At 32.9% G+C, this 21,697-nt stretch overlaps 2 protein-coding genes and 1 long non-coding RNA gene across 6 annotated transcripts; 2 read left to right on the top strand and 1 right to left on the bottom strand.

The window, feature by feature from the left end:
* Positions 1–203: 203 nt before the first annotated feature.
* LOC18095598 (expansin-A12) lies at positions 204–1,748 on the top strand. The gene is made up of 3 exons (XM_006370214.3): positions 204–385; positions 750–1,059; positions 1,158–1,748. Exons 1-3 carry the CDS (start codon positions 244–246, stop codon positions 1,468–1,470), a joined length of 765 nt encoding a protein of 254 aa, XP_006370276.3. The 5' UTR covers positions 204–243; the 3' UTR covers positions 1,471–1,748.
* A 2,676-nt stretch (positions 1,749–4,424) lies between these two features.
* LOC112328982 (uncharacterized) lies at positions 4,425–5,391 on the top strand. The gene is made up of 2 exons (XR_002984380.2): positions 4,425–4,701; positions 5,035–5,391. It is a non-coding gene; the product is annotated as an uncharacterized LOC112328982 (long non-coding RNA).
* Positions 5,392–9,232: 3,841 nt separating this feature from the next.
* Positions 9,233–15,368, bottom strand: LOC18095599 (putative nuclear RNA export factor SDE5). 4 transcript variants are annotated; one of them, XM_024610763.2, is made up of 12 exons: positions 15,238–15,368; positions 13,968–14,580; positions 13,836–13,861; positions 13,194–13,271; positions 12,992–13,065; positions 12,563–12,813; positions 11,742–11,821; positions 11,430–11,486; positions 10,916–10,983; positions 10,737–10,834; positions 10,584–10,654; positions 9,233–9,708 (listed from the first exon to the last, which is right to left on the bottom strand). In XM_024610763.2, the coding sequence occupies exons 2-12, from the start codon at positions 14,569–14,571 to the stop codon at positions 9,526–9,528; spliced, it is 1,590 nt and encodes a 529-aa protein (XP_024466531.1). In that variant the 5' UTR covers positions 14,572–14,580; positions 15,238–15,368; the 3' UTR covers positions 9,233–9,525. The 4 variants fall into 4 exon arrangements, 3 of the variants coding, with proteins under 3 accessions (XP_024466531.1, XP_024466524.1, XP_024466545.1); XM_024610756.2 differs by having other exon boundaries at positions 11,742–11,827; XR_008058301.1 differs by lacking the exon at positions 10,737–10,834 and having other exon boundaries at positions 9,630–9,708; positions 11,742–11,827.
* Positions 15,369–21,697: the final 6,329 nt, after the last annotated feature.

The following is a 21,697-nucleotide window of genomic DNA, read 5'->3' on the forward strand; positions in this document are numbered from 1 at the left end:
TTCCGTACTTTAAAGGACGTGAAAAAACGCGTTTTCATTAATTTCCATCGTTAATTATCTGTTAATAATATCCTCAATCAGAAATAATATCGACATATTCCCAGAAAGAAATTAATGCATCGATTCAGATTCTAAAATAAACACCGACAACCGCGTATATGGGCATATGTTTGCCTATAAAATGGAGACACTTTCCTCGAGAATTTTGTGTACTAAGTTTTTTGAGATTATTTACAAAGGAAAATGGGACCTTTTGTCACTCTTTCTGTTTTGGTTTGCCAATTTCTTTTCTTTGTTTGCTTGCTTAGTTTGAAGGGGATTAATGGTGGTTGGCTCAATGCTCATGCAACCTTCTATGGCGCCAATCAGAGCCCCGCCACTCTTGGTAAGTCTTAGTTTCTTAGAAAACAAAGAACCCAAGAATATTATTGTAATGTGAGATATAGAATATATGCATAAAAATGTATTATTTTTAATAATGAATACGCGTAAATTACAATAAAAAATTGTAATTTTAGTTTGCTTATCTTTCTCTCTCTTTTTCTCTTCCTTCAATGTTTTTCAGGCAAAATTTCATATATTTAATATAATCATCAATAAAATTTGATCATCATTAAAACAAATCAATCAAAATGTCCAACAATTTATAATTTTTTTTCTTAAAAGTTCCATGTAAATTAATTAAACCACTTTATGTACGGAGAATTTAAATGCATAGTAATTACTTTGGTGTGTATTCTATACGTCAGGAGGAGCTTGTGGATATGACAACACCTTCCATGCCGGATTTGGAGTGAACACGGCGGCCGTGAGTGGTGCACTGTTTAGAGGTGGAGAGGCATGTGGTGCTTGCTACCAATTAATGTGCAACTATAGGGCAGATCCCAAGTGGTGCCTCCGACGTGCAGTTATTACGGTAACTGCCACCAATTTCTGCCCTCCAAATAATAATGGAGGGTGGTGCGATCCTCCTCGCCAGCATTTTGACATGTCCATGCCTGCTTTCTTTCGCATTGCACGACAAGGCAATGAAGGCATAGTTCCTGTGCTCTATAGGAGGTAATAAAATCATATAACACGCACACAAATTCCCATATAAATTTATATTTTCTTTATAGTATGTTTAAAATATGATTTTGAAAATGCATGAATTGAAGGGTATCGTGCACAAGAAGAGGAGGAGTTCGTTTCACTCTGAGGGGACAATCAAACTTCAACCTGGTCATGATCTCTAACGTTGGTGGTAGTGGTGATATCAAGGCTGCATGGGTTAGAGGCTCAAGGGCAAGATCATGGGTGCCATTGCACAGGAATTGGGGTGCAAATTGGCAAAGCAGTTTCGATCTTCGAAACCAAAAACTGTCTTTTAAGCTCACTTTAGTTGATGGAAAAACACTGGAATTTTTTAATGTTGTTCCTTCAACTTGGATGTTTGGACAGACATTTTCTTCTCGAAGTCAGTTCTCTTAAAACTAAGGAGATTTTTTCCTCTTTTTACATGTCTTGAACTGGCATTTTTCGATGGTTCAAGAACATGAAGATGCATTTTTTTCTTTTTTAAGTAAAACATCTTTAATTTGGAGGAACGACATATTATATATATTTCGTGGATTAAGATATATGTTTAACAAGTTTTTGTTACATGGTGATTTACTTTTGCAAAGCTCAATAATCAAGAGCAATGCTATTTTGTAACCTGGATTGAAGATATATTATTGATATAGCAATAAAAGGAAAATTACAATAAATCTAAATATATATATATAGCATGACTGATACCGAATTTTTGCATCCTTCAAGCCTATGTGATTCACATTTTTCATCAAGGATTTGTTCCACTCATGTCAAATAACCAGGTTTGTGCTTCTCAAATTCAATTCCTAACAGTCACATCCAAACAATTCCACGTTTAGCCCATAAACCGTGCTTCCCTTGGTTGATTTTTTTTTTTCAATAAAAAAAATGAATAAAGAGACATTTTCATTGTATTTTGATTATAAAAAAAAAAAATACCCAATTATAAATTGAAATGCTTATACATACTGCACCAAATTAAGTCAAAGGATGAAATGTGAAGGAAAACATAAAAAGAAGCTTGAAAATCAATTTTCAAAATACAATAAATGTCTAATGATGAAATTAAAAAAATTAATTTAAAAAAATTCATAAAAAAATAAAGTTAACCTAAGTAAACTATCGAAACTCATGACCGTGGTCAAAAGGCCTGAACCAACCATATAGAAGGTAAACCCAAAAAAACAATGAAGCAAAGTTATTAATAAAAAAAATATTGAGTGACGAAAATGAAAAGAAAAATAAAAAAAAATAAAAAAAATCCTAGTTAACCTAGGCTAACCCCCTAACTACACAAAAGGAAACCTTACAGAAATGAGGATTGAGATAACCTAACAGAAAAAAAAAAAAAAGAACAAAAACTAATTAAAAAAATCAAATGTTCAATGATGAAATTAAAAATAAATCAATTCTATAGAAAAACCTAGAGAAAAAAATCAAAATCAAATCATGTTAACCTTCGAAACTCGTGACTTGGTCATGAGGTTGAAACTAACCCCATAGAAAGCCGTTTAAAAAAAAAAAGCTAATGTTAAAGGACAAAATTAAAAAAAAATTAAAAAAAAAATATGTCGACCTGCGCTAACTCTCCAAGCCCGTGACATAACAAAAAAAGAGCAAAGTCCAATCTCTAGTAAATTAAACGCTAAAGGATAAAATTAAAAAAAATCAATGCGACAAAATGATATAAAATATAAAAAAATTATAATTAAATGAATGATTGTGATTATCAAAATAAAAATTAAATCAAAGGGCAATAAAAAAATTTAGATCAAAAGGCTAAATTGAAAAAAACTTTAATAGAAGGGAAAAAAATCAAAAAAATGAGGAAAAAAACACCATAAACTACTAGGAAGAGGTGCCGCCCAATCAAAAGAATGAGGAAAAAAGCACCATAAACTACTAGGAGGTGCCACCCACGTGGCTTAAGGACGCAACACACTAGCTTTTTCGAATAAAAAAAATAATTAATAAAGGAAGAAAGACCAAACTACTCTTAATGGCAATGAAATTAACAAAAAAAAACTATATTGAAAAGATCAAAGTGCCCCTAGACCTATGTTTTAATTCCATGGGGTCAAGGGGCAAATATGTCTTTTCTATGTATTTAAAAAACTTAAAAGACCTAATTCTTTTCATCAAATAGTTAAAATAAAAATATATAATCTATGGAGCAAAGAGATTATTTTATTGTTCCAACAAACTTGAAAAGTTACATAATCACCCTCACAAATCATTAATTATGAATGGGATAAATGAAAAGATTAAAATACCCTCAACAATAGTCATCTCAGCAATGAATAGTAAAAACAAAGTATGTCCAAGTGTTTTCCATAATGTTTTTGCTTCATGCTTTAGATGTTGTTCATTTACACAGCCACATCATGTTTTTTATAAATTGATATTTTTTTGTTTTATTTTTTTTATTTTTAGATCATTTTGATATAAAAAATAAATTTATATATATATATATATTATTTTAATATATGTCTAAATAAATTATTTTTTTAAATTATCACCACAACTTTTTATTAATCGGTTGTTTATGCTCCAACAATGACAATTAAAAAAAGATTTGTAATTAGGTAGCCTCGAGTGGGATTTTGTTCAACTTGGGTGAAGTTACTCATCTAATTTCCTTGGACTGATAAGGAAAAAGTGGCCCTCTATGCATAGAGGAACTAGCCTTAGGTTAGCCATGTTGTGTGTCCAGCCCAACTTCCACTCAGGCTTGACCCACTCCTTTTGATATAATTCCCAAAATAAATAAACGCTTGCTCCTTTCTTTTCTGTCCCTTCACTCTCTCTTTTTAACACCATATTTTGTTTTTCTTTTTTTATTTCATTATTGTTTGATTGGTAGAATTTCTTTTGAAATAAAGAAGAAATATCGTTCTAAAAGCATTGCGTGGTAAACACCGACGGGTATTTCGTCCTTTGATATTATTATACAACTTCGCATACTATTGCAAAACGCGGCTGAGAGGGTAGGCCTTGTAGCTCCATTGTCCTTTGTCAACTTTAATTAATATATATATTTGTCTAGTCAAGACAAACAACTTGTGAGTTCGTGTCGATGTTTCTCTTAATCATTAAGTCACTATTAAGTGCTTAATTAGTTAATTGGCATTTAGTATCACGACAAGTGGCACATTAAAAAGCTTCATCTCTTAATTACAAGATTCAGGCTTAATCACTCTCGAGTGCTAGATGGAGTGCAGCTAGCCGTATATAGTGGGACTTTACATCTTGTGCATGCTCCCACTAAAACATCTTTTTATGCTTTAACAAATTCAAGTTGCTATATTTGATTCTATGGGCTTTAAGCGTTCATAAAACCATGCGCACTTGTTCCTAGACTGGAAGGAAGAGACGGTGGACACAAATTAACCCAGATAATTAATTAATTTTCTTTATTTAGAAGATCATATGACTACAAAATCCCACTTGCTATTTGAACCATGGGGCAATTGGGTGTTCGTCTTTCTCACTTTCTCAACGCATATATAACACGATCAACTAGTAAGTTGTGAGCTGTGGTGCTGATAATAAGCTCTGAGGACTGAGCCATGAAGCCTTTTTACTTGAGTTGCTTTATCTTAGCTTTGCTTCTCTTGACCTCCTCGGGTACGTATTAATAATTCTCTCTTGTTAATTTAAAGTTTCCCATACAACTCCTTGTGCGTTTCCCAATGTATTTAAAGATATCTAGAGGTGCCTTTTGATCGTCTTCAAAGATATTGGAAAAAGCACATGACATTCCTTGATAGTTTTATATCTTTATCTTGTTTCTCTCCCATGGTGTGTGTGTGTATATTAGAATAATGTGTTTTATATACCAATTGAGTTAGCAACCATGCACGCATGTAGAATAATAGTTTGTTTGCATGAAATACCAGTTTCTATGGCTTACATGGATATTATAAAGTTCCTGCTTCTCGATTTTCTTGGTAAAAACAGCGGAGATGATGGAAGTGATGAGAGATAACAATGGAAGGTGTGCCGCAGTGATGGACCCTGACGGATGCAATCTTTCATCTTGCAGGCAACGCTGTCTTCAGCAGAAGAATGGCAATGGTGTTTGTCTGGCCAATTTGAAGGGGGGGAGTTACCAATGTGTTTGTTACGTAAATTGTTAATCAAGCTGCTTCCTGTTGGGATTAGAACGAAAGCTCCTAAAGTTAATTAGCACGGATTAACGTTTGCAAAAGAAGCATTTTCATTACAAGCTAGTGTTGCACGAATGTTTTGTTGTCTTTCAATGTCTTCGACATTTGTATTCTTGCAAAGTAAGAGAAGCGAGGTCTTTGAGTTCAAGTCTTCCAGCACAGTTTTACTGCAAATCAGCTTAACGATATATCAGAAAATGAAATATCATTATATCGACGACCACCATCAACCACGGTGCCGATTAGTGTAATAATGTCTAATAATGTTTTACAAGAAACCAATTAGAAGAAGGGCGTTGCCTCGAGAATTACACTAATCAATCTAAATAAAGAATAGATCGTTCAGGAAAAAGACTTTAGACAGATAGCTGCAGCTTCTTTTCAAGGCCTTGTGGTGAAGGCTGAAGAATGGAATCTGCATTGTAAACAACCAGAGCAGGTATAATGGCATGTCAACTTCTGTTTACAAGGACTATAAATTATTCTGTATGCTCAGCAAATTGCTCTTCCTTCTCCCCGTCATGCGGGGTGCAATAGAAATGATCACACGTTGATTCAATCACGGGGAGGAATATGTACCGTTTATATTGAATAATGTTCTGCATCCAGACATTCTTAAAAAAAAAACGAAAGGGAAAGAATACGGAAATAATCTCACTATATTTAGGCACAGTTTTGAATTTTTTTTTGTTTTTTTAAATTGTTTTAATTAATGTGTTGATTTCGTAAATAAATTTTAAAAAATAAAAAATATTAATTCAGTATATATAATATATTTTTAAACAAAATATACTTTAAAAAATAATCATTACTGTAATATTGGGCTCTTAATCATTATTTGGCCAATCTCAGCCACCACCTTAGCTTTTAGCAACGCAGCTGGGGTGTATTTTTGTTAAAATTAATTTAAATTTTTTTATTTTAAATTATTTTTTATATTTATGAATCATTTTGATTTATTGATATTAAAAATAAATTTTAAAAAAAATAAAAAAATATTTATTTAATAAACTATAAAAAAAATTAAAAAAACATATAATCACAAAACCAATCATTACAGCTCCACCGCCAGGTCCTCCAGTGCTGTTGTGTGATAATAAAACAATTAGTTCTCGTAAGATAGCACCAAGCCACCAACCTCAGCAGCTCAGCCCCATTTCCTTAACAAGAATAGAACAGGAAGAAAGACTCCTCATTGCCAATGTGAATGCAAAATCTTATAAACATCAATCAGAAAGAAATAGGTGAGTTGTTTCAGCATTTTCTTTTGAAAAATAAAATCACCACATTTTTTTCTTAAATAGAAAAGTATTTTCTTCATATAAAAAAGAAAAGTATTTTCTTTTAAAAAAAATTATTATGGTATTTATCAGAATTAATTTTTGTTAGTTTTGGTTCAAAAAAAGGGTTGCAGGAAGAGTTGTATACACTATTTTTTTCATAATTTTCATATATACTATTTTTTTCATAATTTTCATACTCTTCCTCGCCTAATATTTTTAATTTTTCTCTTTGTTTTTATTTTCAATCTAGAATTTAGATTCAGTTTTGTAAGAGATATTTATATGTATTTTCTCGTGTTTGTAAATCTTGTTTAAAAGTATATCTAAACAAATTAATATAGTTAGAATCTTGTTTAAGCAAAATGTGCTGCTTTTATTTGTAAGTAAGGATATCCTTTAACTCTCTTTTTTTTTTACTTTCATTTTTTGTTTGATAGTAGATAAATGACATGAATTCTCAAAAACAAATAAGCTTTTCTTTGGAAAAATATTGGAAGTTTGTTGTGAGTTTCGAAATATAAGTTTTTCCTTCAAAAGAGGGGAGTTAATAGATAAAATGAGAGTATAATACTTTCTATCCTTCTTTAAAATAGGAGTATTTTTGGATTTTTTAGAATTTTAAATAAAAAGGTTAACTCTGCTAATTTGAGGATGGAAACCATAATTTCTCCAAAAAAAAAAAAAAAAATTGCAAAATATAACGGTGTTTAAAACGGAGGATGGTGGAGGTAATTAACTCTCAGCAAAAACAATTTGGAGTCACTTATACTCACCAAGGATGCATAATTTTGAAGGCATGTTGCAACTTATCACTGCCCCCACAACTGAGAAGTTACTGGAATTCAAAGAGCCCATGGACGAGAAATACGTGATTCTCAGAAGCATGCTTCTTCCTAGGCCTGAACATTTGCATAGCTAACAATCTGTATAAGAACAAATAAATATGATGAGATTGAACAAGGCCTTTAACATCATCAAATGGACAGCCAAGATACATGCATGATCAGAATTATTAGGGGGGCATCCAAAGAATTGAAGATAGAAATAAAAACGGGAAATTGCATGGGGCATTATTAGTGTCGCATCGCATTCAACAAATTGAAGAGAAAAACAACCATAATATCAGCAAAAGGCTTACAAATCAATGCAATTAGCTGGTGATGCTTGGAGGAGATCAGAAGGAATTAAGTTGAAGTGGAAACTTACAGAATACAACTTCAGAACCTGTAGAAGAACTCTGTCATGAACAATATGTCAATACGAAAGGTTTGCATTCTCTCTACCTTGCAGTTGTAGAGCACATCTGTAACAAAAACGGGTGCTGGGAACGAACAATTCAAGGCAAAAAGTCAATTTGATAAGCATATGCAGAGCCCTTTGGACAATTTAACAACCTCTGTATTACATCTTCTTTTGAATTATCAATCTCCATCTCGTATCTGATAGTCATCTTCTTCAAGACCCGAGCATTCCTTAAGCAATATTCCACAATTTTTATCTCTGCTAACTGCCCTTCAAGATTTTTAAACTCAATCACCTCAAGGCATGACGACAAGCAATGGGACAGTACCGCATTTCCATGAGGACCTCGCCATTGAGGGGTATCCTGATTATCCTGAATGAATATTAAAGTTAGAAACACACAAATGCATGCATGGGTTAATTAAGAGTATTTATATAATTGGAACTAACCTTCTTAGGGATTAAAACCTCCAAACTAGCACATTATCTGAGTATAAGAAGCAAAATCAACCACTTATCTGCACTGGCTTCAACCTCCAAACGAGTAAGATACCAAAAAGGCACGAAATTTTGCAAGACAAGACAAGTCCAGTTCATGTGCATCTTTTAAACTCCGAGGAGGGAATATGCGAGTTAGTGATTATCCAAACCACAATTAGGAATATAACCATTGAAAATATAAGCATAAAAGTAAATGGGGATGGGAATCATTCCTTCCATAGTAAAATCAGACAAAACTAGAATCCTAACATCAGAGATCGATCATTATGAAAAACCCAACCACCGTTTCTGCATAATCATCAAAATATTTGGTTAAAAAAGGTGGATGACCATGACTGACAGTTGCCTCTGCTAGTGAGAGTGTCTTGTGCAATATGTTCAACTCCTCGGATGCAGAATCAGTGAGTTTAAGAAGCTCTAGGTTCGGGGTGTCAAGAGTAAGTATTCTATAAGCTCGAAGATCATCATCTTCAAGGTAGTCATAAGCACGTAGTAATTGCATCATCAAACGTTTCAGTGATAATACTATCTCTATGCAAGCATTACCATGCATTGGGGAAAGACAATCAAGATGAAGGACCTTTAGACGTGGAAAGCATACAGTGCTTGGATAAACATGAAAAGCAATCCGATAACAACTAACGTTCAAAAGCACTAATGTCTCACAACTAAAAAGACTATGCTTGGTGTCTTCCGCAAGCATAAGCATCTCCCCAACTCTAGCCCTAACTGCTGAGGAAATCCATGCACTAACACTGGAAGAATGATAGGTTCCAGATATCCTGAGCCGAGACTTTTGCATGGGAGTGGAGCAGTACGTAGATTAAAACACCACTCCACGAAATTCGTAAACACTCTTTAACAAAGAACTAAATTAACTTAAAAGTATTAATTCGTAAACACCACTCAACGAGTGACACGTGTGATTTAAAAGTACGAATATAGTCTAGGGAAAAAAGTCACGGGTCAGCAAGATCACCGAGTCAACTCACCTTAAAATTGTAAATTGATTTGCAGAGTTTCAGGTTCAGCCGCAATGACTTGCCAATCAACATCTTAAGAGAGACTTTTACAGAACACAGCTCAGTTTGGACCCAGGATAAACTCTCCATTTACACATTATCTAGCCCGCAAGGCACAAACATTATTTGGAAATTTTTATCGACTGGCCACCCTTAATGATCAAAACTTCAACCCACCTTTTAAAGGATAGTCAAGTCTTCTGCTTGACAGTTTAGCATTGAGTTTTTCTAGTTTCAGACAAGTTGCTGCGAGACTTGATAACCTATGATGCCAGATTTTGGTTGTGAGCTCCTAAACATGTATTTTTCCGCAAAACTCAAGTGCTTTGGGTCAATCGCATCCACTTGAATTAGTATTATCTGACCATTCCCTTCATCAGTCCATTTGATTGATTCCTTCTCCAGTTGTTTCATGATCTACACAAGAAGATATGCAATGATAAAGCAATTCAAGAAGCTTACATCTGTATTAGCATCAAGCACCTAAACAGGGCATTCTATTTTAAAATACATCTCCCCTGCATAATCTCTAGATTAACGTTACAAATTCACTAGAAACTAGACAGATACGTATCCTACATCAGCCAAACCAAAAGGTTAAAGGCAGAATAATCACAGACACCTAGAATGTATGCCATATATGGTTAATTTTTCAAGAACAATCAAGTCCAGGTTCGTCTTTTCAGTTTTCACAGGAAGCGAAAAATAGTTGTTCTTCAATTCAGAAAAAGAAATGAAGAAGATAAAATGGAAAATCATTTGGCACATTTTTTCATAGTGAATTTTCTTTTTTCTTTTTTTTTTTCAATCAATTGTCATTCCTTCTATTAATGAAACAACTGGAAGTTTTTTTTAATGTTAAATATGTTGAACAGAACATAGTCAAAGCATCAAAAAAGTCATCAAGGGATCTACTAACTTTGCATATGAATCTGACTAAATCTTTATTGTTCTCCATTTCCGGACTTTAATTTATAATTGATTAACTCTTGTTATAGAATTATTGGTTTCTTGCAAATCTCAGCATCCTTGAATATTCTGTTACTAATCTATTTAGGTATCAATTAAGAACCTTGCTCAGAGACATTTAGAAGATAAAGCAAATCCAATGTTATGTATCTGATGAGGATAGAAAATCTATGGAAGAATTGTCTCCTTCTCACTTTTCCAGTTGATGCTGTAATATCGTTGGAACTTGACTGCTCCCAATCTACCAATGTAGTTTAAAAAAAATGCCTAAAGCTAACAGAAATGAAATTTATAGCAGAAAGTAACCTTTAATCTAGTCTTACCAGTCTTCTCCGTTTTCCTTTTGTGGTATCTTTTTCATCATTCTCAATTACGACTCTGAGGTATTTAATAGCTGACACAAAGCAAGATGAACAAATCACATAGTGCTTCTCTAATACTATGTGGAAATAGAAAGGAAGAGAAAAGTAGCCTACACGGGATGCCAGAAAAGGAAGTTAAATGAAACCTCAAAGAATGTAAAGCTTCCTTGGGTTCAAAGCCAAGCAAATCCAGAGATACTATTTCATCATCTCTACGTTCAAACTCACATTTTGTTACTTATCGTATAATATATAGACAGAAGTCAAAAGCAAAATATAAATTTTGCACCAACCTGGTTTCCATAAGCTTTTGAAAAGATTTTTCATCTGCTTCTCGAGCCTTTTCGTTAAAAAATTGTCCCTGGACATTCAACACATTCAGAAAATCAAGTATCATTGTCTTAGCTTTTTTAAAAGCATCATCCAGGTTAGATGCTCATGATGCTTGTACTTTTTTGAACTTCCAGTTAGTATAGGAAATCCTTTCCTTCTTAGAATGCCATGCCATGTTAGTTAAGTTTACCTTGAATCACAATATCTCAACTGCCTAGCAATTAGATTTATGGCAAAGTTACATACGTTGCTTGTTATTTATTACCATAATGTTGAAGCATTGATTTACTAATTGAAAGGAATTTTGCTTAAGGTAATTTTTTGAAAAAAAAAGGGAACTAATTGACGGTACTGATCTGTCAATGAGAGAATTACATCTGTAACAATGGTGATTGCTAATATTGAACTTTACACGCATAAGTAGTATGTTAGTAAGTGCATGTGGAAATGCACACACGCATGTATAGAAAAAACCTGGTCCATGAGTTTGTCTGCCCTTGCATGATCACCCTCAGCAAACGCATCAGCAGCCTGCAAAGCAATGTGGTTATGAGACAGATCAACAATGACATCCAACCCTACAGGTAGCATAGATGATCAACTTATCACAATTTTAAGACTGCAAAAGAAAATAAAAGGTAAAGAGCCAACCCGAAAAAAGTTCAAAAGAAACAGAAGAGTATGTAGTGGTTATTCAAGAAAAATGATCACCATTATATCTACGAATGCAGTGCAAAAATATCCTGCAAAAATATTTTCCACAAGTTTATACAGTAAAAAGCTTACAGCTTTGTAGAACTCTTTCTTTGTGATCCAATATTCCTTGACAGCTTTGCGTAAGACCTCATAGCTGTTTTCATCGCCTTCTGCTTCTACCAACAGAAAAATATTCATGTGGCATGGAGCAATAGCATTAGAAAAAAAATACTAAAAGATTAGAAAGGAAAATGTTAGAAAATAAACATAAACACAAACAGTAAACCATGAAATTAAATTGGACAACATGGAAAGTTAAATCACCCAACAAACTTAAGAATATTTGCTATTTGTGACTTCATGATTACTGGGTTTCAGTGGGTAATATAGCATCTTATATTACAAGATCAGTCCATGTGCAGGTGAACAACGAGTGGACCCTAATGAATCATAAAATCTAAATCACACATGAAAACTTAATCTGCATATTCAAGAAGGCTTCCATGTTTGTGGTATCGTGATTGATGGAGCTTGCATGAGATCAAATGGCATCTACCATAGCCCTAGGAGAACCAATAAACTCAATGCTATGATAGAGAAAGCAATACCTATGAACAACCATGGGGTGTATGTAGGCAATACAATTAAGACAGACTGCAAGGATCAATTTAAACTACCCCGTCATCTATATAACTCAATGTGCCATCTAACAAACTATTAAAAGCAAGACAGCCCAATTAAGGTGAATCAACATTTGGAAGTCCAAGTTGTTGAAAAACCAAAGAATAAACAGGAACCTGAAACTTCTTAACTTCATAAATGTCCTCCCTACTTTCATCTACTATGAAAATAATCTGTGGCATTAACAACTCTTTGAAAACTGTGAACAGCGTAAAAAATACAGTGGGAACCTCCTCTAGTATCTGCTAGTGGCTTTGCAGCAGAAGGCTTGTGTTCTTTAGCAGTGTCCTTGTGAGGGGTAACTGCCGGTTTACCAAAAACACTCCTTGCTTGCCTCACTAGGCGTGTCTTCTTTGGTGCCTCCTCAGATCTTTCTGGAAGATCAAATAAAGATTGCAGAATTTCCCTCTCGAGACTTACTCTATTGTGTTCTCTCTTCAACGATCCAGTTAAATTTTCTTTGTGCAACCGAGCTCCATCACTTCTTTGCATAAAAGGTAAAACAAAAAACAAGAGAGAGATAATGATTTATGCTGCTAGTGGACAAATATGACTTAATTTTAAGCGGCCTATTCCATAAATAACAAATTCTCTTGGCAAAATCGAGATTCAAGGAAGTAAACTAGTAAACAACAAAAATGGAGATGTGTATGGGAAACCTTTGGGTTCCACGTAGCTGCTGCGTCTGTTCTTGAAGGGAAAGGGATTCCTGGTCTGAACATTGTTTAGTGGACTGTTTAAACAAAATAAATGAAAAAACACTTTATCATTGTATTCTGGATTACATATTTTATGAAAGATGCAGCTATTATATTTACAAAAACTGGGTAGCATACATCAAAGGCTAAGGCAAAAGCTTACTTCTTCCATGGCCATGCTAACAGCATCATCGGATTTTTCCAATGTTGAAGCTGATAATTCAAGAAGTTCATCAATGCTCTGCATGACCAACAGAAGCAGTTTCAGAGGTTGTTGCTAAAGTTACAATGTTGATATGTGCCAACACAAAAATGCAAAAATGTACAATATATATGCTACTACAAAATTAGGTGACAGTATTCTAAAAATTGTATGAGCACTTTGGATATAATAAATTTCTCAAGGTTATTCAGCAGTAGTTGATAAATTGAAAAAAATCACTCAAGGAAAATTAGTGTATATTAGGCCAAGAATTGTTACGCCATGCAGCTTGGTTATAATAAACCCAAAAAAAAAAAAAAGAATTTGGAAGAAACAGTGCAAACAGCTAGGTTTATTCATCTTCTATTTTGTTAAACATGCAATTAGTTTCTGAAGACATGCACTCATAACAAAATTCCAGTCAATCAAGTAAAATAACAAATGCACAAAACAATGGCTCCCAACCTGTAATTTTTTCTTTCTTTTTTGAACTTTCAACAATGAAAATATGCAGTGTAAAAAATAGATGATAATCTTTTCCTTCTAGAAAACAATAAAAGAAAGGCCCAAAAATACAAAGACAACTGTAATTTGTTACTTTACCTTTTGAATATCATACCCACAACGGCCTGCAAGCCACATTTCAAATGACAGATTAAAGAGCAAGCCAACGAAATATGAAAAAGGAAACCAAACATGGACTAAGTTTAGGGGTAAAAGACAGAGAAGCTTTACCAAGAACTTCTTGAATCAGAGTCATGTCAAGTTGAAAGCCATTTCCAAGCATTTGAAAAAGAAATTCCTCAACGCCAGCTTGCATAATGCCATGTCTTGCTACCATACTTGGTGGGTTTTTCTCTCTCCAAACGTCAGAGACTGGAAAATCTTTGGAGTCTAATTTCAAAGGTTTTGTAGCTTCAACAGAACGATGCGTTAATGGCTTGGGTTTAGCATATTCTTTTCCAAGTACACTTGAAACGGCTCCCATTGATACAGGATATCTTTTTGACTTAAATTCTCTGGTATCTTTTTCTCCAATAGGAGCCATCTTAAAGACTTTAGGTGACAGTTCAGAGAACATTGGTCTCATACTGTCTCTTCCAGATGCCAACTTCATAGATACTGCATTTTCAGCCTCCGATTTGCCAGTATTAGCGGTAGTAGAGTTGCTACCGTGAATTCCACAAAGAGTTTCACCGGCCAGATTTTTATCAAAGTTGGCACTGACAAAAGCTGATGAAATGTCCTCAAGAGAAAATCCAGACCCAAGAACTTCAAATAACTCTTCTAAATCCTTCTTGTCAACATCACAGGATGCCGTGCATGAAATGTCCTCCATTTTTATATGCTTCACACATGAACAAGAATGGGAAGCAACAGAGGGAAATGATGTCAGCATACAGTAAGAAAACAGTCGACAAGGAAGAGGGTCAAACCAGCAAAATGGTAAGAATTTCATCTTGCACAACTTCATGTTACTGTGAATTCCCATGACTCTATCCCTTCTATTAGATAATTACGTAAAAAACACACAGCTCCATCTTCGCTATCACTACTATTCATCAAATTTTAAGAAGTTTAATAATTTCTTAAATAAGAAACTAATTAATATTAAAATAAAAAAAATATTCCCTACATTATCTCCCTAATTACTTAACAGATTAAAAATAAAGACAAGCAAAACACATAGAAAGGAACTTCAATCTAAACAAATCATAAATTGATTTCTTTTATTAAGATATATACACATACACACACCAAACAAAATTTTCTTTTAATTTGTTTTCTCTACAACCAAACAGGAATACTCCGAAAATGTGAAGAACAGTAACAAGCAAACAAATAGAGATTACAGCAAGCATTGATCAAACGCATTTCTTAACAAACTAGCGATTGAGCAAAAATCATATGTAACATTATAAAACGGAAAAAAAATCAATCGACAATGCTAAATTAGTTTCAAATCAGTATATGAGAAAATTAATGGAGTGATTAAAGTACTTACATTGAGATTGATTGATTGATTTTTGGGAGAGAGAACAAATGTGTTTGGTGTGGGGGTTGGCTCTAGCTATTTCCAGGGGTTTGCTTCGTATGCAAGTTAGCAAGAAAGTAGGAGGGTGAGAGAGAGTTTTGGTGTTCGGGTATACGAAGCTTGGTATAGTAATTAAAATAATTATTTTTTAAAATTATTAATAGTCAGTTGAGAAGGTAAATGATATATTATTTAATTTTATATGGACCTTGTTCCATTGAAGTAAGAGAAATGATTATTTATTTCAACTTCATAAATTACACTACAAAATAAATATTACTATGCAACCAAAAATGAAGTGATAAAATTAAGAATTTATGTGATAAAATTATTAAATCTCCATTGAATGGCATCCCAGAAGGAGCAAATTGAGGCGTTAGAAACTAGCTAGCTTGCAAACTGTGAGCTTGTTGGTATCTAGGATATTGTCCACCAATGGATTAGCCACACAGAGGAGGTGATCATGAAGGGACTAGGGAGGCGCCAACTGAAGCATGGACTTTTTCACATATATACAAGCATTCCAGATTCTTCTTGAAGTACACAGCACTCGAATAATTTTAAAAAAAAAAACTAAAAAGGCTCGGGTTTTACTTAGCTCCTCTCCTAATTCACTACGGATTTGCACCATAAAGTTATCAAATTATATCCCTAGAAAAGAGAAACACAAAAGATGGTGTTAGGGGGTATTTTTAGACTTTTACATGAGATATATTTGGTATTTTCAAATTGGTGAGGGGTATGTATGACTTTTATTCTTTTTATTGCACAGTGTGAAGTCCTCGATAACGTTAGGAGCAGAATTTCGGTTTGCTTCGGGAGAGGGTCTTTTTCGGTTTTTCCTTTTCTTGAGAATAGTGAGATTGCCAAAATAACTTTGGATTTTAAAATAAATGCTTTTGTCTTTAGAGGTATTGGCATCTTTTGGACTTTGGTTTTTTGTAAATTTTGTGTGGGGTTTGGAGTATTTTAGTATTTAAAAAAAAAAAAAAAATTGTTGGCGCTTGATAAAAACACGCTAGTGTGTGAAGGTTCTTCATGTCAATTGGGCGGTGTATGACACCTCCTTTGGTATCAAAAAATACTCAATCACCGTCTCAGGCAAAGCGGTGCTTTGTCCCGACCAACACGTGTTGACCTAAAGGCTGCCGTTAGATGGCGACTGGATTTTTTCTTCTCCACCCTCTTTTCTCTCTCCTCCACCCACCCAAAGTTAAAAAATGCCCTAATCTTTTGTATTATTTGAATTGTGGTCCTCATAGTTTTTATTGTTCTATATTTGTTTTAAATTATTTTTATGATTTTTTTCAATTTCATCATTTATCATTTTATTTTTATATTAGATTTTATCATCTTTCTTTTAATTAATATTTATTTTGCTTTTCACCCTTCTTCTAATTGATTTTATTTTCAATTTCATACCTAATTTATTTTTTTAATTTAGTTCTTATTCTTTTCATTGTAATTTTTTTTGGTCTCATTTATTTTTCTTAATTGATTTTTTTTTTCAGATTCATCCATCATTATTTGATTTTAATATCAAATTTGATCCTTATTTTTTCAATCTTGATTTTTAAACCCGATCTAGAGGTCGACCCTGGGCAAATTCTAGGTTACAAATCGAGTGGGTTGGTCAAGGTTACCCAGATCAACTTGGCCTAAAACAATATTCAACGAGTTTTAAAAAAAAATTACAAGTTGCATCCTTATTTTTTTAATTATGGTTTTTAAACCCGGTCCGGAGGTCGACCCCGGACAAGTCCCGGGTCACAGGTCGTGTGGGTTGGCCAGGGTTACACAGGCAACAAATTTTTTTATTTCACAAATATGTAAAAATGACATTATTTTGGTCAAAATTTTACAAAAAAAAAATCAATGGGTTTTAAGATGGGTTTAAAAAAATAAAAATAATTTAGTGAAGAAATTGGGTCCTCATTCTTTTGATCATGGTTTTTAGACCCGCCCTAGGGGTTGACCCCAAGCATCTCCAGGTTCATAGGTCGAGTAAGTTGACCAGGGTTACCTAGATCGACTGATTTTTTTATTCTCCAAGAAAGTCAAAATTATTTTTTTATATAAAGATTTAGCAAATAAAATCAATGAATTTTGAAAAAAATTTAGTATTCGTGATCGTGGTTTTTAATTAATTGTTTTTTTTGTTTCATCCCTTGGCATTCAGTTTATTGAGAATTTTGCTTTGTAATTTTTTCAGATTCACCTTATGTAATGTGGTCTCGGTCTTATAACAGGGGTTACAAGTTTAAAAGGTTAGCTGTAATTACTTTTATTTTTTTAGCGTATTTTTAAATCTTGTTTTTCAATATTTGGTTATGAATTAGCTTTTGTTATTTTTTATTAATTTAATTTATTTGTTATCATTATTTTTTTTAAGTATTATTAGATTAGATGAGATTCTTAAACATGTCGGTTCAATAATTCAATTCTCTAATTTTTTTAAAATTTTAAATTTCACATGAAGTCTTTTTATATTAAAAAAATAATCTAACCTACAACATATCACGAGTTATCTATCTACGGATCATCTAAATTTGAATTGTTTATTTGTTAACAGTTACAAACAAGCATTCCAGGGGAGAAGAGTGGTTCTCCACACCACGGGACATAAAGTACAAGAATTAACAATTAACAAAGAAAACTAAATCATGTGGCAAAAATGTTGTTCATCCACGCTCAATCGTATTGTGGGTACCAATAGTAACCTGCAGTAGAATTGAAGATCTTCTTCTTTAATTCTAGCCGTGCAAGAAGCAATATGTGACAGGTTGCTGGGCAATAAATGCACTGGCAGGCATTTAATGCTCTGACAAGCAAGTAATCCTGTCATGGCAGGCAAGAAATCTCAAGTATAGAAAGCAAATGGTTGGCCATTGCTAAATGAAATTCTGAGAGAAAGGAAAAGTCATGGCAAGAATTAAAGCATGCTATAGGGAAAGAGATAGAAAATTTAGAACCAAGTCAATAAACTTGCAGGAAGTCGATGAAAATATTGTAGGAAATGGGCCATTTACTTACTCTTCCCACAAACATAATCGTGCTATTTAAAGCTAATGGCTAATGCGTTAATCCAGGGCTGGCCTGCCATCTTTGGCAATCCCTTCTATGTCATCGAGACACCTTCTCCGAGACTCAAAAAAGATATTTATGTTGGAGAGATGCACTTGCTGATATCTAACACTGCTCATGCGAGCTCTTTAATGTGACTTCTAGGTGTCGCATGGTTCTAGACTCGTGGCGCTGGTTTCTAGGTCTAAGACGCTTAAGTCTGGTGTGGTTGTCAGATCCAAGTAACTTGGGTCTGACGCTTGGGATTTGCATAATTTTTATGAGCCAGGCAAATGAAATGGTTTTGTTAAGAATCAAAATACTCATGAAATATGTTGAATGGTCTGAGAACATCTAATTAATAATTCATTGTGAATTTTTAATGTATTGTTAAGAAAAAAAACAATAAATATCTCCATCAAACACTGTTGAATTTCAATAATTATATGCAGAATTTAAGCTAAACTCTGTTATGTTGATACCAATTGTTCTTTGCAAATTCAACATTAGTCTTGCAAAATATCACAAAAGTATGGTAATGATTTATCCATAATGAGTTAATAAATGCTAGCAAAAGAGTTTCTAGATCATGGTAAAAACAAAGCAGTGTTAAGGCAAATAACGAACTAAAAATTCCTTTCCAAAAGTGAGGGTCAATCCATTTCGAGCTAGTTGCCCTGCGTGAATCGGGTAAGCCGGGTTAGTACGCCGAACCTGTGAACTGGGTTATAGACTCTACTGGGATTATATTTTTTTTTTGTAATTTTTTTCTTTAACTACTTGATAACAAAAATAGATAATTGCAAAATCAAACACCAACTCAATACTGAGATATTTTTTTAGATCATGATAACCTCATAAAATGCGAAATAAAACCAATTATGAAACTGAAACCCCAATTAATCCAATATCTAAGGATTAATGTAACATCAAATGATGAATTATCAACATTATTATTATAACAATTATTATTCTTATCTTATTATTATCATTACTAATATTGTCATTATTATGACAGCTACCACCATTACTACTATCATCAATAAGTAATATCATAATTGAAATTTGTATTATTATCTTGATCACTGTCATTATCATTATTATTGTTGTTATCATTGTTATTATTATTATTGTTTATATTATTGTTATAATTATTTTCACCGCCACCATAACTAATATTATCATTATTTTTATTTTTATTACTATCATCATCATTATTATTACTTTTATAACCACAATTATTATTGTTGTTGTTGTTGTTGTTGTTGTTGTTGTTATTAGTACTACTACTATTACTATTGCCCGCGCTCTGCCACAATATTTTTTTTTATGTCATTGCTCTAAACTTGGTTCATGTTTGTGTTAAATATGTAAGATAACTTAAACTTTAACTACTAATAATGTAAAGAGAAATTAACACAAACCATAAGCAGTAACATAGATAGAAAGGTTTTAAGATGTAGAGAAGTTAATACACAACTAAGACAGCGAGAATGGAATCCAAATAAAAATTAAAGCTTGTCCATTGTAATTTTTGCCAATTCCACATAACATGGGTTAAGCATGCTTGCCAGACCCAAGATGCTGGACCCATGTTGCTTGGGCCTGACGTGGTTGCTAGACCCAAAGTGCTTGAGCCTGACATGGTTGTTAGACTCAAGTAGCTTGTTTGTTGAGGACCAAAATACTCATGCAAATGTGTTGAATGGTCTCAAGATATCTAACTAACAATTCTTTGTGAACTTCTAATGTATTGTTAAGGAAAAAAAGCAATAAATACCTTTGCCAAACACTGCTGAATTTCAATAAATAGATGCAAAATTTAAGCTAAACTCTGTTATGTTGATACTAATTGTTAGATACATGTCCGTGCTCTTGCAACTTTAAAAAACTCTGATCAAACGCAAGAATATACTTATTGTCCTCCAATAAAATGTTGATTCAACATACTCAAAGTTCCCTTGTTCTACCCATTAATTTGTTGTCCAAACTTTCTGTTACTCATTTCTAATCCTCCTAACATTATTGAAAAAAACAACAAAAACATGTTAGATATTTGGAAAGGATCCCACCTTTGATGTTAGAACTCATAAAGTCCAATATTTTTCCTTACAAATTTATGGGTTTGATGGTGAGATCAAGAATGTTCTCATTAGATACATCCATTTTGTTAATGGAAGAATAATTAATCACATCAAACTCTTAAGAACAGACAAAAGCAAACCACATAATTTTCTCCCATTAATCATACCATAAAATTCCACACTCTCTTTGTTGTCCTTTTCTCTCCGTCACAACTATGTCCTCTTCTCTGTCAATTTGGTGCCCTCTTCTCTTCCATTTCTTCTGCCGATTTGGTTGAGAATAAGGAGAAGGACTAAACACAGGAAGCACCATCTCCATCCTCTCTCTGCAGTTTCCTCTCATCTAATTCACTTTCATTCTCTTCGTGATCAGAGTTGTAAAAAAATAAAAGAAAATGAGAGAGAAGAAGCAATGAATGAGAAGAAAAGGAAAGTCAAATAAACATTTTTTTGCTTGCAAAAAGATGAGAAATTAAAAGTAAAATTACTATTACAATCCACAATAAAAGATCTCTTGATCCACAATGATTTTTTCAACCATTTAGGTTTTGTTATAATTTTAGATTTATTCATATAATTTTAAATTTGTATTAAAGAGTTACATGAATATCAATATAATTAAATTCATTTTATACAAATAGTAGTTTAACTGAAAAAATAACCAAGTAATTAAAATAACTTGAATATAAAGTAAACTCAATAACTTAGGAAAAGAATAATTACATTCATATAGTGATTCATACTTTGATTACATCCACGAATTGGAACTCCTTGATAATAAAATATATTTTTGGTATTTTTTATTTATAAAATTGAGATTGCAAACCTGCCTATTATAAAGAAAATTGCAAGCCTACTTAATTATCGTCTATAATTTTCAGGTTTGAAAGGTTCCGAGAACTTGATAAAACTACAATGCATTGATTTGAGTTTTTGTTTTCTTGTTTGTACCTTTATTTGTTTTACTATCTGCTTTATATAATTAAGTGATATCAACTACTAATAACCTCTATCTTTCAATCTTTTATAATGATTTCCACAATCTCACGTACACAGGAATTATTGCTCCTTTCTAATTACATAACTTATTATACATGTTTATTTACATGTCCCTTCTTTTATATATATATATATATATATATATATATATATATATATATATATATATATATATAGCAAACCTTAGTTGCCAGTGGTGGATTACTAGAAGGCCACCGGAGCTGATAAGAATTATTGCTGCCATTCTCGGGTCAGAAATTATCGAGATGACATGAGGTTCTCTC

Source organism: Populus trichocarpa, chromosome 1 (genome assembly GCF_000002775.5).
Source record: "Populus trichocarpa isolate Nisqually-1 chromosome 1, P.trichocarpa_v4.1, whole genome shotgun sequence".
NCBI classification, from domain to species: Eukaryota; Viridiplantae; Streptophyta; class Magnoliopsida; order Malpighiales; family Salicaceae; genus Populus; species Populus trichocarpa.

Bases quoted from the DNA above. Each gene is read 5' to 3' on its own strand.
- LOC18095598 (XM_006370214.3), top strand. From the start codon at position 244: ATGGGACCTTTTGTCACTCTTTCTGTTTTGGTTTGCCAATTTCTTTTC. The intron at 386-749 runs GTAAGTCTTAGT...TCTATACGTCAG, and splicing joins TCAGAGCCCCGCCACTCTTG to GAGGAGCTTGTGGATATGAC. The intron at 1,060-1,157 runs GTAATAAAATCA...CATGAATTGAAG, and splicing joins GTTCCTGTGCTCTATAGGAG to GGTATCGTGCACAAGAAGAG.
- LOC18095599 (XM_024610756.2), bottom strand. From the start codon at position 14,571: ATGGAGGACATTTCATGCACGGCATCCTGTGATGTTGACAAGAAGGAT. The intron at 13,862-13,967 runs GTAAAGCTTCTC...TGTGGCTTGCAG, and splicing joins TCTGATTCAAGAAGTTCTTG to GCCGTTGTGGGTATGATATT. The intron at 13,066-13,193 runs GTAAGCTTTTGC...TTGTTTAAACAG, and splicing joins TTAGCATGGCCATGGAAGAA to TCCACTAAACAATGTTCAGA.